General features: G+C 35.4%; 1 protein-coding gene across 4 annotated transcripts in view; it reads right to left on the bottom strand.

Moving 5' to 3' along the window:
* Nucleotides 1–1053: 1053 nt before the first annotated feature.
* The window catches only part of CysRS (cysteine--tRNA ligase, cytoplasmic), a 59465-nt gene continuing 43448 nt past the window's right edge, over nt 1054–17070 (bottom strand). For all 4 annotated transcript variants that reach the window (XM_081739306.1, XM_081739305.1, XM_081739307.1 and 1 more), the window contains exons 11-13: nt 13720–13882; nt 6623–6834; nt 1054–6097 (exon numbers count right to left, since the gene is read on the bottom strand). In XM_081739306.1, coding sequence (XP_081595432.1) covers nt 5945–6097; nt 6623–6834; nt 13720–13882 — 528 coding nt within the window. In that variant the 3' untranslated portion in view covers nt 1054–5944. The remainder of the gene's footprint in view (nt 6098–6622; nt 6835–13719; nt 13883–17070) is intronic.

Consider the following 17070-nt stretch of genomic DNA (forward strand, 5'->3'; position numbering starts at 1 on the left):
AAGATGCCACTTTTGAACAGTAGCGTTTTTGGTGCAACACTGTTTTCTGTTTGGTGACTTAAATTTACCAATAAGTAAATGCTTTCATGCCTTCTATTCCAACTTGTAACACCCAAATAAATTTCATCATCTCGTAATAACGTTTCTAAAATGACCCGATTCGCTGCCGCACTCTCTATATCTGACAAAGTTATTATATATATATATAGCTCAACCGAAAAATGTCTGGACAGGTACACTCGCTGGTCAAACATCTATATCGTACAATCAAGTTCAAAAGTAAAGTAAATTCTCTCGTATATTTCCTCTGTCTATACAATCTCTGATTGATTGATTGATTGCAATTTAATTAGACGCGCTCCATGAATAAATCCAGCGTGATCCGCGCGGCCCAAATGAAGTGACCATTTTCCTGGAGCCTTCCGAAGATGTTTTTCAGATGGATTGTATAGTTGATATACTATATCCGTGTGTTGGGGTATTGCAAAATTAATATAAGATTTCGATTACTTTCAGTTACAAGCATGGAGCATGTTGCTTTCTGTATGCCTCGTTACGTATATTCGAAAGCTTTATGTTCTACACTTTCTGGATGGAAATGTCTGTGGTTTGGATCATTTTCAGACCTGAGATAATACGTCAGAATACGATTCAGCAAATACTTTAACAAATTTAAGCCCGTCTACTTCGAACTCAAAAAGCACGGGAGGACATTCTTCTTGGAGCTGAGAACCCTCCTTTTCTACTTCTTCAACTATCTTACAGAAGCGAAAATGAGAGAAATACAAGGAAGTTTAAAAAAGAGCCACGCAACTTAAGGTGAAAAACATTTTCACTTTTATCATTTGTGCAGATGGACAAATGTAAGTGTATATTCACTGAGACAACTAAGTGAATTACTCTATTGATTTGTTCTTGTTACTAAAACTATACTGGAGAAACTCCTCTTAAATCAGTCTACGCATATCAAGGATATTGACTTTGGTAGTTTTTTTCAAAGAGAGATGACTTTTTTTTTTTCTCTTGACCAATTGTAAATAAAAATGCTGGAAACAAATGTTAAAAAAATCGGAAACTTTTATTCGTACACTATTTTATTATGATGTACAAATAGAGAACTAAATTTTAGTGAAACCCTGTAAAAAAGAGAAGCCTGTATAAAACACCCAATAGTGAAAAATAGTTCTTAAGCAAACTTAATCTAAAACTTTTGGTCAACATACATCGTGCTTTATTCTCTCACCTCTACAAATTCATTTTTAAAACTCTTAGGATAATATTCCATATGGTATCTTTGGTTTATGTGTTAAGGAAGAAGTCATAGTTTTCATTATATACTTTCATTACCAACTAGGAACAGTTTATGTTATACAGTTCAAGGTACCTTGAATAATTTATTCTTTTTTACAGTTGCCAACGAAGTTAAATATCCTATATTGAATTATGCTCAGTTATCAGCCAACTAAAAAGAGACTGAAACATTGGACTACTGTATGATTTCTGATACAGAAAATTATGATATCCTTACGTGCAAGAAGTTATGTTTCAACTGGTTAGCTTGAATTGGAATCGGTTATTACCAAAATAAGCCTTGGGGCTAAGTATGTATGCTCCTGGTGCCTATTTCGGAAATGCTTCACAGCTCATGATAGACATATGAAACACAATCAGATTTAAACATTATTTCACACATTTTTAGAAAATCTTGGTGCTTTTTTTAGAAAATGTACAGGATGGCCCAAAAGTCAGTTTCCCATAATAGAAACTGTGTATGTAATTCTAATAAAATGTTGAAGACTTCCTTCGGGTATATTGCGTTACGTATTAGCGCCATCTGTGTACAGACTGCTGAATTGCAAGCATCTGATGCCGAGAGTAGGAAACAAAGGACGCGAGTAACAAAGAGACTATTGTTTACATACGTAACACGTAGTCGACTTTGTCTTGTGTGTTACAATCGACTAATTCTTCGCTCATACAATCTTATACCTTTTGATTTCGCCTACTGGGGTATAATGACTGGTAAGGATGCAGTTTACGCTGCCAAACCACAAAGTTTGATTTGCGACAAGACACTGAAAACGCTTTTGCTGAACTATGTGGATAATAAAAGGTTTGTTATCAAATATATGTAAATGTGCGTATCATTGTTGCTTAGAATGTATTGCAAATGATGGGAAATATATCGAGCATGTACGATAGATTGTGGTTCTCTTCCTTGTTTCAGCAATAAATACAATTTTCTTACTATAATTCATAATTTTGTTCTCTCCTAGAGGGAAGTGACTTTTGGAGCACCCTGTGCTTACATGACCACATTTCCAAGTATTCGTCCAACTTAATAAAACATTTACGAATTTTTGTTCTCAAAATATTGCAGAATAGTAATGGTGTAGGACTTTACTAATCAGCAAATTTCAACATCTAAAACAGCTAGTGTTTTGAGTCATTTTTCACTGTTGAGAAATTAATTAACCTCGAAAAGCCAACATTTTAGGGTGCTTCAACATGTACCCCGAGGACTGAATCTTTCAGCATACATTTTTTGATACTGAATCTAAATAAAACAATAATGAAATCAGATGACATGCACAACAGTGCGTTGTACTGTTTCACCTTTGTTGGTACTTTGGAATCATAAGTAATAAAATTCGATTACGAATTTCCATAAATGAAACTTACACGGGATTTCTCTACAAGGTACAGGAATACAATAACAGTATAAAAAGCATCCTTTGATCTCTTCTGTTAGGACATTCTTGTTTCATTGTAGGCTAAACATGGATTTTTATGGCTGGAGGCAAGAGCACCGATCCGGGGGGTGGGATAGGGGCTGGCAGCCCCTCTAATGCTCATGTGGGTTCCCATGTACTTTCATGAATATTTTTAATATGTATTTTTGTTGTTATATATCGTCGCTGCGCCTCGAAGAATTGCTATGTATTAAAACCACAACTTTTCAGGAGAAGCAAAACCATTCCAATCTCTTAAAATTTTGCCAAATACACACGGAAACATTTGAAAAATATAATAAAATTGGTACTGGGTCTATTATGCGCTGGAAATTGTTGTAGCGTGCTTCAACAATATTATATTACTATTTTTGTGTTTACGTAGCACATGTCGCTTTATCTTTTGCGTCTTTATAAGCACATACAGAATCGATACGTATGTGATGAGAACTTGACGCGTTTAATTTCAATCTATTATTTTTCCATTGTTGTGGCGAAACAATTGAAAATATTCACTTATCACATTATAAGGTACACTGCCTGACAGCTTTCAGGTTTATTTGCACGGCATAACTCATTTTCGACAAAAATGTCACATAGCGGTTCTTCGAGGCGCAGCGACGATATATTGTTATATGTATTTTTATGAACATCCTATACTTGGCATAATTTTAATTTGCCTTAAAATCCCGATATATGCCTTCTTAGACCCTTGTCTGCAACCGAACACAAATCTGAATGGGCTTCCCCTAAAGTTACAGAGAAATCAGCGCCCTTAGCCTGGAGGTGCTTATGAACAATCTTATAAACCAATGAATGAAGCATTTATTGAGTTTTTAAATGGAAAGTAACTTCAGTTCTTTTAATTACTTTAATATCCATTTGGCTGATGTTTCAAAAATTTATAATAGTTTTCATCATTGGGGTTGTTAAAACTAATTGCAAATAAGTACCTCTGATGATGAAAATATTTATGACGCTGTAGAAACGTCAGCGAGTGGGTTAAAAGTAACTAAAACAAAGATCAAACAGCAAAAAACATTTCAATTGATAACTGTATCTCGTTTACATAAGGGTCAACCACCATCAAGGAAAATAGGCAGTTATATTATCTGAATACTCGTAAGCTACATTAAAGAATCACTTGGTAATCGAAATGAAAAACACAGGAAAATTCATTGTTATTTACCAATTTTCAATTTTGGACAAAACACAACAAACATCAACCCACTACCCTTTTGAAAAACACATAACCACATATTCTCTAAGGTATATAAAAAGGAAAGCCTGCAAGTAAGAAGTATCTTTCCTACCCAACAAAACCACCATAACGTGCTAAATTGTTCATTTTTTGCATAGAAAAAAATTAAGTTTATAAATAATTTAGAATATAATTTATAAAGCAATGTCTTTATCCTTCATAGCTAGTAGCACCACATAAAAGTGTCTGCACATTATTACAATGCGCAGAATACTGACAAAATAATAAAGCGTTTTGTAGATACTGAATCAACACATTTGCACAGTAGAAGCACACTTCACAAGCGCTACTCCAACTCCCACATCTCCTGGTCAACTGGAAAAAGAGATGATAGTTCCATTCTCACTTCTCAATATTTTCCAAAGTAACAAAAATCACAATTACGGTTTTTTTTTTTTTTTTTTTTTTTTTTAATTATCTTCGAAAAATTAACCTTTGGATCCTTAGGCATTTAAGTATGATTCACTTTTTAAATTCTGTCGCACGCAAAATAGTTTGAAAAAAACTGTATCATTTTAAACCTCGTTTCTTACTGAAAACTTGGCGGCGCCTCATTTTTACATAAACACACGATGGACTACTTTTAATAATGAAGATTTTGTTAAGGGACGTACGGCGTTCAAAATGTACTTATTTGTATGTAATAACTAACTAATCACTGGCATGACAGCCCTTTGTGGACCTGTACCGCTCCAACGCTATCTGTTAGCGACCGTCTGAACTACGGCCAGTCTAGCGGCGAGCCCGCGGTCAGTGCGCTGCGTCGCTCTGTCTCTTAACAGGCGTATCAGGAGCTTTCTAGACCTACTGGCCGTCTCCCCAGTTTGCCTCACGACGCTGGGTGAACGGGAAGCACCGGCCGGGAATCGAACCCGCGACCAACGGTCTAATCACTGAACTACGGAGTATATAATAATTATTTTTATTTATTTATTTAAAAAATGTGTAAAAAGAAGACACCAAAGAAGTTAGGCGGTGACTTTGGTTTACACTTCTTGAAAAATGGATTACATTGAGTGTCATGTGAATTACAGTACTACAGCAGAAGTTTCTCAGTTTTCTAGGTTGACCGACGCAAGCAGCAGACAGACTGTTAAAATTATCCACTACAAGCAGCAGAGGTGCTCGTGTTAAATCTTTTACATATGTTGTTCTTCTGCCATCTTGTCCTTAGCAAGAGCGAAGATTTGTTGCTCAAAATGTACGAACTCCTTGTATAAGTATTGGAAATGCCTTCAAATTTTATTCTTGATAGTTTTTTTTTATGTTTAGCGTGCCTTTACAGTAGTGAGGCTATATGAGACGTGACCCTACAGTTTAAGGTGGAATGCGAACTATCAAAGTGCGTTCAATGTTCCTCCACCGGGTATCGAGCCGGGAACCTCTTGTACCAAAGGGTGCGCACTCAGTCACTGCAGTAGTGGGGAGGGCTCTTACAGTATGGACACTTATAGTTCATTCGGTTGATTGGTTGTGTTAACAAATAACACTTGAGACACGACCTACTTTTTCAAGTCGGGTCCGAAACATTATATTCGGATCGAGCCAAGTACGTCCACTGGAAATTGAATCCACGACAAGATGCTCAAAAAGCACACACGTTAGCCATTCGGCCGCGAAGGGGTACTGTACATTCATTTCGTTGCAAGGAACTTTTTCTGATTTAGTACTAAAAGATATGTAAATGCTAACTAGTAAATTTCACTTTTCTTTCAAAATAGGGTCGCTAAGAACATAAAGATTTAATATAGACGTTAGTTTCCCTGCTAGTTTGAAAAATATAGTCAAGTGAAAGCGGAACTAGCATCTCCCTGTCATGTCGTATATCCTATTTTTTATAACAATATCTGAAGATACCACTGGTGATTTAGACTTCTGTGTTTGATTGGTGTCAATCTCTCTCCTCCTTCTGCAACAACGAAATATTCAAAAGTCATTTTCTGTTCTATTCTCATGCATCGCCACCGTTCATCACTGAATTATTTTGTCCTATTGTCTGAAGATATTCATTGTACTTCTTCTCCTGGGCTTGGTACAACTTCTGCAACTTCTTCAACTGACCTTTGCTCAATTCTTTACCTTCTGCGTCATGCGTTGGCATTCCCTGAAATAAATAAATAAAAATAAAGAATATACGTACATACATATTAAATTGTTACCACATTTCAATTATTGCTTTCGCAGTTGTCACATGTCATAAAGCTGCAAAATACGATGTTTCTACATTCACATTCTTTTATTTCCATAAGAAGGTTCTTTCAAAATTAGGACACAGTAATGACTAAGAACTCTACTTGAACCAAGAGATCGTAATGTATTTTATTACACATTTTTTACACATCTAATTGAACGTATAGAACGAAGGAGCTCACTCTCTGTTATGCGTTCTGAGATTATCACGTTATGTAAATGAAAGATAAACTGTCAGTGTATGTTTTAAATAACTATCCTTTATATTAGCTTTTGTATGCTCACACTGTCGAGCTTTTGTTTTAAAGTTGCTATGGAACTTACACAATAGGCTACATTTTACGCTGGCAGCACTTTTGAGGTGATGTTAACTTACGATAGTAATATATTCAATAATGAACACATTTAGGCCGAATCCAAAGAGATTAATAATAATTACCTTGTCATCAAACTGTGAATACTTGTCAGTTTCTTTTCTAAACATCTCTGTGGGAGGAATTCTCTTCTGGGCGTCTCTTTGAGCCTGCAGCGCCGCCTGCTCTGCTTTCTTCCTTTCCTTCTCCAATCTCTTCTCCTCCTCCAACTTTCGCTTCTGCTCCATCTCCTGCAGAAGAGACTCACGGTCCACCAGCTTCACAACGGGAGGACGACCTAAAAACATCATACATAATATTCAATTAGCATCAGAAGATCAAAAGGATTAGCATTTTTATTTTCAACAATATATGGTAGCGTAATTTTTGGTATGGCACCACTAAGTTTTTCCAAAGTTTGTCATGTGGAGAAAGACAAAATGAAATGATCTTAAATTCAACGTACTGCGCTATGTCTTTTTGGCTAAAGGAAACGGATATTAATACAACTGACTTATGAAAAAATTGGCAGTGTTGAGTATGAGACGAAACGGGAGAACCTCAAAGAAACTAAGCCATTATGTTGTACCTCACAAATTCACATGCCTTGGGATCGAAGCAGAATTCCCTTGCATCCAAGGTGTGCTCTGCCACTGAGATACCATGTTTCCTAGGCCGAAATTCAAGAAAAACGACTACCAGAACCGCAGCAACTACTACTGTTACAAAATATACGTCCGCACTGTAGTAACATGAGAAAAATTGCTATTCAAGAGCTTGGTTGGGAGGTTATTCCATATTCACGCTTTCCAATGCTAATAATATATATATACAGGAAATCACGACGAAATAATATAGGAAGCTTCGTGAAGCTGTGAAAAAGGAACATTTCAATTATTTCCTGCAACATTTTGAAGGAACATTTGCGCATTTGGAACATTTTGAAAGAACAAGGAACAAAGAAACTCATGTAACTACATTTCTATCTATTGGAAGGAACATTTCAATTATCCAATAGGTATTTAAAAAAAAATCACATGGAGACTACACCAATTGTTATATGAACATACATTCTATTTTAAATATAACTGATAATCTAGTTGCAAAATTTTATACGAGTTTCTTAGTGTTTTCGTGCGTAGCTCACCAGTACTAAGCAACGACCATGAGAAAGTGTAAAAAGGATCTACATCAGAAAATCAATGTTTGTACGTATCTAAAACCGCAAAAATAACTGATGTACAAATGATGAAATGCAGTTTTTGGCTCCAAACAATTTGTCTTTCAGAAATTGTTTACTCCTTCTGTAACGATTATTTTCATGACATGCTTTATCTTGTGCTGGCAGATTCTCCAGAGATTACTTATGTAGCCCTGGAAGCTGTTTCGCGATGCGTTTGCACACAGGAGACGAAGTTAACCATCGGCTCGGAGCATGACGCAAAGAAAAGGCTTCCTTAATTCAATACTGACTGGACAAGAGCATAATCCTCTTGTCAAGCCACAGACATTCTGAATCACTGAAATACATCCACACAAAAATCTTCAATATCCCACGACAATGATTTTAGTCCATCATGAAACGCATTAGAAACTGTGTGCAAAGTACAAGAACCAATATCCAGAAGCTTTGGTAACCCTTGATCTTGGCACCAATCATTTAACATTCACCGAAAAGACACGTTCACATTAGGTCCATCACTTTCTAGCATGAGGAACTTATCATGAGGAAGTTTAAATGTGTTAATAGTTTTCGCAAGAGTTTGAAAAAGATCTAAAGAGGTAGCGTGCCCCAAATATGCACTGTCCAGGTACTGAGTAACAACACACAACACAATCAGAAGAAATATATCGACTGTGAATATCAAATTCTTTATCAGTTGCTGCGTTTGTTCTTTCATCTACAGCAAGAAGTTACCAGAAGTTTTAATATCGTACAACAATTTTTCATGTAAACAGGGGTCAAGTCCATGTGAGTGTTTGTTCCATTTTGTAGGTGTATGAATACTTTTTGTACTAACTGTATATTGTTTGGTGTAATTATCTTTAGACAATGAGCAGGAAAGGACGACAGAGGAAGAGTATCCATTCAACCACCCTGCTGTGGAGACAAAAGTTCCTCCAACCACCCACACCTTATTTCCTTATGTTATTTTCACAAGTGGAAGTAGGAATGGCACAAAAATATAGAAGGTTTTGTTAAAATGTAGGAAATATAGGAGTTTATAGGAAGAGACACGAATATATAGGAAAAATAGGAAATATAGGAGCATTGGAAAGCCTGCATATTTCCCCAGGAGCACGGTGGCTCAGTGATCGAGTGCTTACTTTGGTGGGTGGGATCCCGGATTTAATCCCCGACCAAGTAAGTTCGTGGTGGACAATATCGTTTCCGTGGGTTTTCTAGGGGTACTTCCGTTTCCTCCCACATTTCATTCCACCAATTCCTCGATCATTATTCAGTTGCCTTAATCATCGTCCCCTCAAATATACACTCGTGTCCAAAATTATTGTATATTACGTCTATGAATATGTTATTGTAGGAATATAATTTGATAATGAATTCGCCCGATATTTCTTATAATGTTCATATGCGCATAATCACCAAAGACATGTATGTGGAAAATTTCATATCAAGAGAGCAGTAAATAAGAACAATAAAACTTTCTTGTCCATTTAGCAATATTTTGTTTTACTCATTCTAATTTTCGTATTTATAATTCTTTTCCTATGAAATTTAGCACAAATATACATTTCTCGATTATACACATAGTATTAGTATTAAAAGTACCCTGCAAAATTATCAAATTATATTCTTACAAGAAGACAGTTATAGATATACGACAATCATTTTAGACATAAGTGTACGTCAAAAAAAAATTTATAACAGTGAAAACACGCAACAAACTTACATCAATCATATAGTTAAGAAAGCACAGAAACTCATTACAATGCAGTTTACTCTTTAATCATATCATAAGATGGTCCTCTTCTATGGAATATCGGAATGTTCACATTTTTAAGCTTTTGGAAAATTTTCTTCGATACTTCACAGAGGAGAACCTTCATACATACATAAATTTTTCGTTTTAAGTAAGAAAAATATTTTGGTCACTACACCTTACTGAAATGAAATATATCATCGGAATATCACATCAGAGTTAAAAAAAAAAAAAAAAAAAAAAAAAAAAAAAAGTTAAAATAGACAAGAAATGAGTTTCTCTACCCTCTTAGCCATGGATTTTCGAGAACAAAGAAAATAGGGAACATTTAGAATATTAATGTTTCTGGTGAAATCACGCAAAAGCTTTGAAAACTCCTTGTTTAACTTATAAGAATTACTACAGAGAGAAATCGGCTTCATCACGGATTTACGCTATATCATGCGCTTGTAAGGAGTCCCCATGAATGAGTAAAAGGAACACCACTACAATGGTTAAAGAAGACATTAGAGTCGCAATTGAAGACGACTCCTTCCCCCGTCAGGCTTATCAAAACATCTACTGGAGGTAGAACACAAAACTCAAAAAGTGGAAGTGAAAGAAAAAGTAAACTACATTTTTACTTTAATATCAGTGAAAAGAAAAGTTCTCAAATCACATTTTACCGTATTAGGAAAAAAGCAAGAAACTCAATTCAGATAAAGGGAATTTTGATCATAGGTGAATTTTGAACTGCATATCATACCAAACGAAAAATACAAATTAAATAGATTTTCATTCTGATGTACTAATCTTTACAGATTCACATTCAAGGATTTTAAATTATAAAAATTAAAGACTCATCAGTTTTTAGGTTGCCTTAAATTCTGAACTGGCTACAGTGATACATATGAAATCGAATGTCGTCAGTGCATCCATTATACCAAATTTAAAAATAATAATAAATATAATAATAATAATAATAATAATAATAATAATAATAATAATAATAATAATAATAATAATAATAATAATAATAATAATAATAAATAAATAAATAAATAAATAAATATTTAGTGAATACAAAATAATGAATTTACACAAAAGCTTTAAATATATTAAATACTAGCAGCGTTCACCCCGCTTCGCTGCGGTCACCCTGGAACGCAATAAACTTTGTTACTTAGATAATTTTTACTTTTTCGCTTTCAAGTGATATGATAAAAACCATAGAAGAATGTTAACATTATATCGCTTGTCATTTATGTTGACCCGCCGAGTGACACGGTCATGTGGGTTGCATATAAATACGGTTAGATTTAGCTATGATGAGCTAACAAAGGATTTGTACGTTATGGACACTTGAATGGTCAATTATCTCAAGACACTGGTAATTAAAAATTAAAGTGATATGATAAAAACCATCTAGGGTCCAAATCCTAATAACCCCCCAAAAATAAAAGAAATTGGTTCAGCCGTATTAGCGTGATGAGGTAACAAAGGATTTGTGCGTTCTCTTTTATATATATAGATTAAATTAGTAATATCTGAATGAGAGCATACATGAAAATCAGTGTGTTAAGTAACTCAGTTAACATACAAATATCATAAAATAAACTGGGGAAGAAAGACACGAAATGGTTTGCTTTTCATTCGTATGTTACTGGACGGATATCAATCTGAACGGAAGTAGTAAAAATGTAATACCTGTTATATGAAACTAGTTTAGTCGTGGAATCCTTTGTAGGACCGTAAAAAAAGCAGTTAATGATGAGTATATAGGAGCACCAGCCTACAAAAGTTGTGAACATGACTCTCGAGGGAGTCGAAACTGCAATAGAAAGGATCGCGGTTGCAGACAGCATCTTGGTAAGTCTTCTTCTAATTAAATACCATATTCCTCTTCTTCCTCCACCTGATTGTCTCGTTTGCGACTTCGCCTATAATTCTCAATTAAAGCAACTATATCCGTTGTATCTGTTTCGGTTTGCAGACCAATTAGGAAATGAGTTACTGGCGTCTGAAAACTGAATTTCGTTCAAAAAAAAATTGCGCGGTATCTATAGACCATGACGGAACGAACGAATATATCTGATCTCTCAGAGGATGTATAGAAGTTCTCTAAATGCTGCATTCCGGAACTTGAAATTTTCCATTAAAAGGATTGTTTTCACTTTCGCTGTCCGGTAACAGACCCAGTTTAATGTAAGAAATTTAACACGTTTGCCCTAAATTCATGGGACCATTAAATATTTCCGCTTGAAGCAGTTTTTACGGTTTGATGTGACCTAAAAAGAGCATCTGATTTAACTATTGTTTTTGTTTTCAACAGTTACTGCACTTCAAGTATCGCTATTCTATAAAACAACTCCTAAATGAATAGCCACGTCTTTCTCCCTTTCTACATTGATTTTACTAAACTCACCGACTTTTATATATTAGGCGTTCCGGGTAGTAAGGGTACACATAGAATCAATGTTTTTATTATTTGCCCAAGTGACATGTGGCAGCCACAGGACATGTACGTAGATAAATTCTGTGGAGTTCGACCTTCTTATCCATAATAACAATAACTAATTGGTACAGGAACGTTTTGTTCAGTTCATCTGGTACTATCTGGAACGCCTCATATATTCTCTCACGTATCTCGATCTACATACAACTTCGTCATCCACCTACAGGGTGTCCGAGAAGTCCCATAGCATTTCAGTATCACGGAGAACAGTGTCAGTATAATTTTAGTTGTGGTATTGGCAGGGCTCTCAGACGTCCCGAATTTATATCATCTGTCTCCCTCCCCCCTCAAAATTGTTCAGTTTCCCGTTTTCCTCCAAAACATAAGAGTAAAATGACATCCATACTTCACTAATAAGAATTCTGTTACTCACTTTTGGTGAGTCTTGACCTGTTATTTAATAAATTCTGATATTTCTGCAAAAAACAAGTACACAACTATGACTATACTGAAAATTTTAATAGTGTACCAATTTCTAATTTGAAATCTGGGAGTCTTCGGTATTGGTAACATCATGACAGCACATGAGTAGTGTGAGTACAGCAGGACAGAGCTCCAGCTTATTTTGCTCTTCAGGTGTTTGATTTCCTTAATGAACAAATTCCTGGCCTCTGAATTGGGCGTGGTTCTCAAACATCTCTATCTCTATTAAAATAGCCCCCAAAGCCAGAACCTTACAACGGCAATCAACTCATTGTGGAGAATGATTAAGCCACATGTCTCTCTTCGTCGGTTGAGGACAAACAAAAATTGCGCTACTCGGCAATGTGTCAAGGACATGGAGACGCACATAGCACGAAGTAGATACAGATCTAATGGATATATAATTCATGTATGTAGATACTCAAATATGGCTATGTACTAAATAAATAAATCGACATTGATCTCTGTGACACTCAAGCCCAGAGGTACGGGGAGTTCTTGGGACACCTTGTACAATGACTACTTACCGACTACTTATATTGCCACATATCTGGCGAGCACGAATTCCCGGACTTTTCCATGACAAGATTTACAAATTTCTAAGTCTACATATAACATTTGGAGTTCATCAAAACATTTGGAGTTATGTTGAATTCCTTCAACACTTTTGTTCAGTCCTTTTCTTTTTAACAAGAATGAATGATTAACTTAAGGTTAACGTTAAATAAAATAAGGACATGCGTATTGTCAACGCAGTAAAGTATCATATACTATTATATTTGTGTCCTACTTTTCGCTTGTCAGAATCTGGTCACCCTAGGTAAAGAGAAATGAGTACTGACTGTGAGAAGTAAATCTCCGAAACTGACTTTTCCAGTTTTTTCACCTTTTCATGAAATTCCGAGACTATTTCAAAGATTTTTTTTTTTAGGAGTAAGCTGAATTCCGTGATTTTTCCTGGTTTTCTAGATCGGCGGGAACCCAGAACCACCACAATTACTCATAATTCTGCACATAATTACGTCACCCGTAACTACAAAATATCTTTTAAATCACGTCTATTACATACGTATAGTGACCTTCACTATTTACCGAGAAGCTCTGCACCATATTTAATCATAAACACTTCCATCTTGAACTAATACGTTGTTCATCTACATTATCTTACACAAACAAAACCATGGATCCCAAACACTTCCTCTTCTTGTAATATCGAATATGTTAACCACTTAAAACAGTGAATTACATTTCCTACTTTACAACACATACGTAAAACTCAATCTCTATAGAACTGATCTAAAAACAAAAAGGATGTAAGGCGTACCTTCATGATCTTCTAATCTCACTCCTAAATTTGGAAGCACATCGTCTCGTAGTCTATCACATTCTTCTAGAACTTCTGTTGCTTTCAACTTTCTCGCCTGTTGTCTGATGTTTTCTCGGAATTCAGCCAAAGAAGTCAGGTACGGCATTATCACTTCTTCAGTCTGTAAAAATTTAAGACATATAAAGAATTACGTCCTATGTAAGCCTCATTTAATTAATGTTCAACAGATAGGAGGTTATATAATAAAGTATACTATTACCCTCATGAAAACTTTTGAGAAAACAGGCAATGTACAGTGCCTGTTTTCGCATGTTTTGCTCATGTGCTACAGGTATTACGTGTAAAGTAAATGGTTTGGAACAGAAACAGGCACTTACCCGGGAAATAACACCTGTTTTTGAATGTAATAATTCTTGTCCTGAAATGAAATCACATCTGTGCACTGTACATTGACTGATCAGTACCTGTGCGACGCGCATGTACATGCAATCTTCAGAAGAAAATGTTGCGGGCTCCAGACGTGCAGATCAGCGAATGTAAGTTCATGTGTAGCACGTGGTATTTAGTGAAAACGTGTCTGCGTATTTAACGGTACCAACACATACAATGTACTCCACCGATATTGTAAACATGTACATTTGCGTTCCAGGCCAGACGGTATTTTAAATGTTGAACGAAAATTTTCTGCACATTACATATAATGTGTTCCGTTTTTTAACGTGATTTTCAGCTATGCTGAATTTCAAAAGAAATCTACTGTGAACATGGCTGTTTTTTCCCTGTATTGCCGAATGTTCATGCAGGTTCCAGAAAACTGTTCATCTAGCAGGAGTTTGTCGTTTACATGTCTGGTACATGGTATGTTTTTAATACGGAAAATACGATTTCCAGGTGGTTTGTTTTAGCAGAAAAGGGTTGTCTAAACATGAACTGTACATGGTATGTAGTGACAGCATGTATTTGCAGGTTACAGAGAAACAGTACACTGTCTGAAATATACAAGGAACATGCCCGGTTGACAGAATGTTTTAAATCCGAGAAAAGGCCATTTTCAGATGGGTTTCTCATAAAAAAAAAAGGAAGCTGTTTTGTTATTAGGTGTATGTTGCTTGTATCAACAACGCTTCCTGTTTTATTACTTCCTGTTTTATTATGTCATTAGTCCTTAAAAAAAAATTACATAAAAACGGACTGGGAGTCCGCCTCCACCATTCTTTATTCGCAAAAAAATGTTTACGAAAAAACATTTACTAAAAGAGCTATCTACACTTATCTTGATGCGCGTCATCATTTTCGGCGGGAAACCGCAGCCAAGCTGCACATGCGACGTCACGTTTCACGGGAAATCCGCATTCAATCACGAACTATCGAATCGAGGGCTTGTGCGACTTAACATTCTCGAAAAAGTCGATCCTAATCGATTATTCGTAGGGTGCAATTGTGTTTATATGTTGTAGGGCTGATGTTATGTTCTAGGATAAGAATATTTAATTATAGTTATTCGTAAATGTTTTAATCTAATTTTTTCAAGACTTCTTTTACAGTGCTGCAAATGTAGTAAGGATCGAAATCGAATATCTAGTGAACAGTACAGGTTTCTCATTTACTACAGGGAATGTACAGGGGACCTATGTATTCAGTGTTAACTAATCGAAAAATGTAGTGTTCGTATCGTCTGAACCGCCTATTTCCAGTTCCCCTTTCACTGCATGTTTGCGATCCCTGTACATTGCATGTTCAGTGCTCTCGAACAATACTAGAATAGCACTGGTCTTCTTCCTTTTACATGCAATGTTCAGCGGATGATCAGCTGCTGTTGAAGAGAAAACACGTTAAGATCAGTTGCAAAACGTGCAGTCCACAGATGTTGCGTTCGGTTATAGGTACAAAACATGTGTTTTCCAGGTACAAACCAGGTGTTCACTTCTTCCTTGTTTACCTGTGTTTTTCCGTTTCCAGGGACTGAACACGCAATGTTTTTAAAAAACATGAGCACATGATCAGGCGTAAAACAGTGTTCCAATTTCAAGGGTTTTCCAGGTGCATGTTGTACATGCGCATGTACGGTACGTGTTATTTTCTGCTGGGTATGTATTGCGAACGGTGATTATATTTAGACAGAATTATAACTTAAAAAAATAATTAAAAGAAAATTAAAAAAAAAAAAAAAAAAACTAGTACTCACCGGCCAGTAAAATATTCCTTTAAGAAATTCCTTCGAAAATTATTGTTTCCATCATAAGCTCAACAGTTCGAAGTGAATGGAAAGAAATATAGATGAGTAAGAACAGGGTTAAAAAAGAATAAAAATACGAAACACACAACTTCTTGCCAAACGAAAGTCAACACATGTTGCTCATCATTCACTGATCGTTGTTCACTGTTCTTTTTCACTGTTTTAGCGGAAGTACGTGATAAAAAGATCACTCCAAATTGTATTTATGTCTCCTGTATAAAAATTAAGTGCAAGACTTTCTTTATGAATATAATAGGCCCCTTTAATTGTACGTTTTGTCATTGTTTTCCACAGCAGTTGTCCAGATTAGCAGCACATCTCAGAGAGAACAACGACAATATTGCATTCACGTTTGGTAGAAATAAAGAGGCCTATCATATTTATACAAAGAGACTTATACTTAATTTACAGACAGGAGACATAAATACAACTTAGACTGATCTTTTTATCACGTATTTCCGCTGGTTGGAAACAAACATTAAAAGGGTGAAAAAGAACAGTGAAGAACGATCAGTAAATGATGAGCAACATGTGTTGACTATTATTTGACGAGATGGGAAGTTGGGTACTTTACATTTTTATTCCTTTTTAACCTTGTTCTTACCCATCTATGTTTCTTTTTCATGTTTAAATTCACTTTGAACTGTTGAGTTGATGATGGAAACAATGATTTCTTAAAGAACTTCTTAAAAGAATATTTTACTCGCCGGTGCGTACTACCTTTTCACTTATATTTCTTTCTATATAAAATGAACAACTTTAATTTTCACGAGTGGAATGCTACAACTGATATAACCATAACATATCTCTTCCTTAAATTTCTATCTTAACCGTCCCACGGTTACGCTCCTTAAAAAAATAAATAAAATGAAATTTCTCGTTTAACGTCCCATGATTGTTTGATTGATTGATTAAGGGAATAATGAGGACGTCAGTATCGAGGCTATGTATCCCAGTCACCATTTATACAGCTGCTCCAACATGGATTGTAATGATATTTAATAATAACAAAGAAGAAAAAACTGCAAAGAATATACTGAAGTAGAGTAAAACAGAGCTGCAAAAATAAAAATAAAATTAAAAAAGTAAAAGATAAAAGAAAAGAAATGAAA

The sequence above is a fragment of the Thermobia domestica genome, chromosome 14, assembly GCF_964235325.1.
Source record: "Thermobia domestica chromosome 14, izTheDome1.hap1.1, whole genome shotgun sequence".
Lineage (NCBI taxonomy): Eukaryota > Metazoa > Arthropoda > Insecta > Zygentoma > Lepismatidae > Thermobia > Thermobia domestica.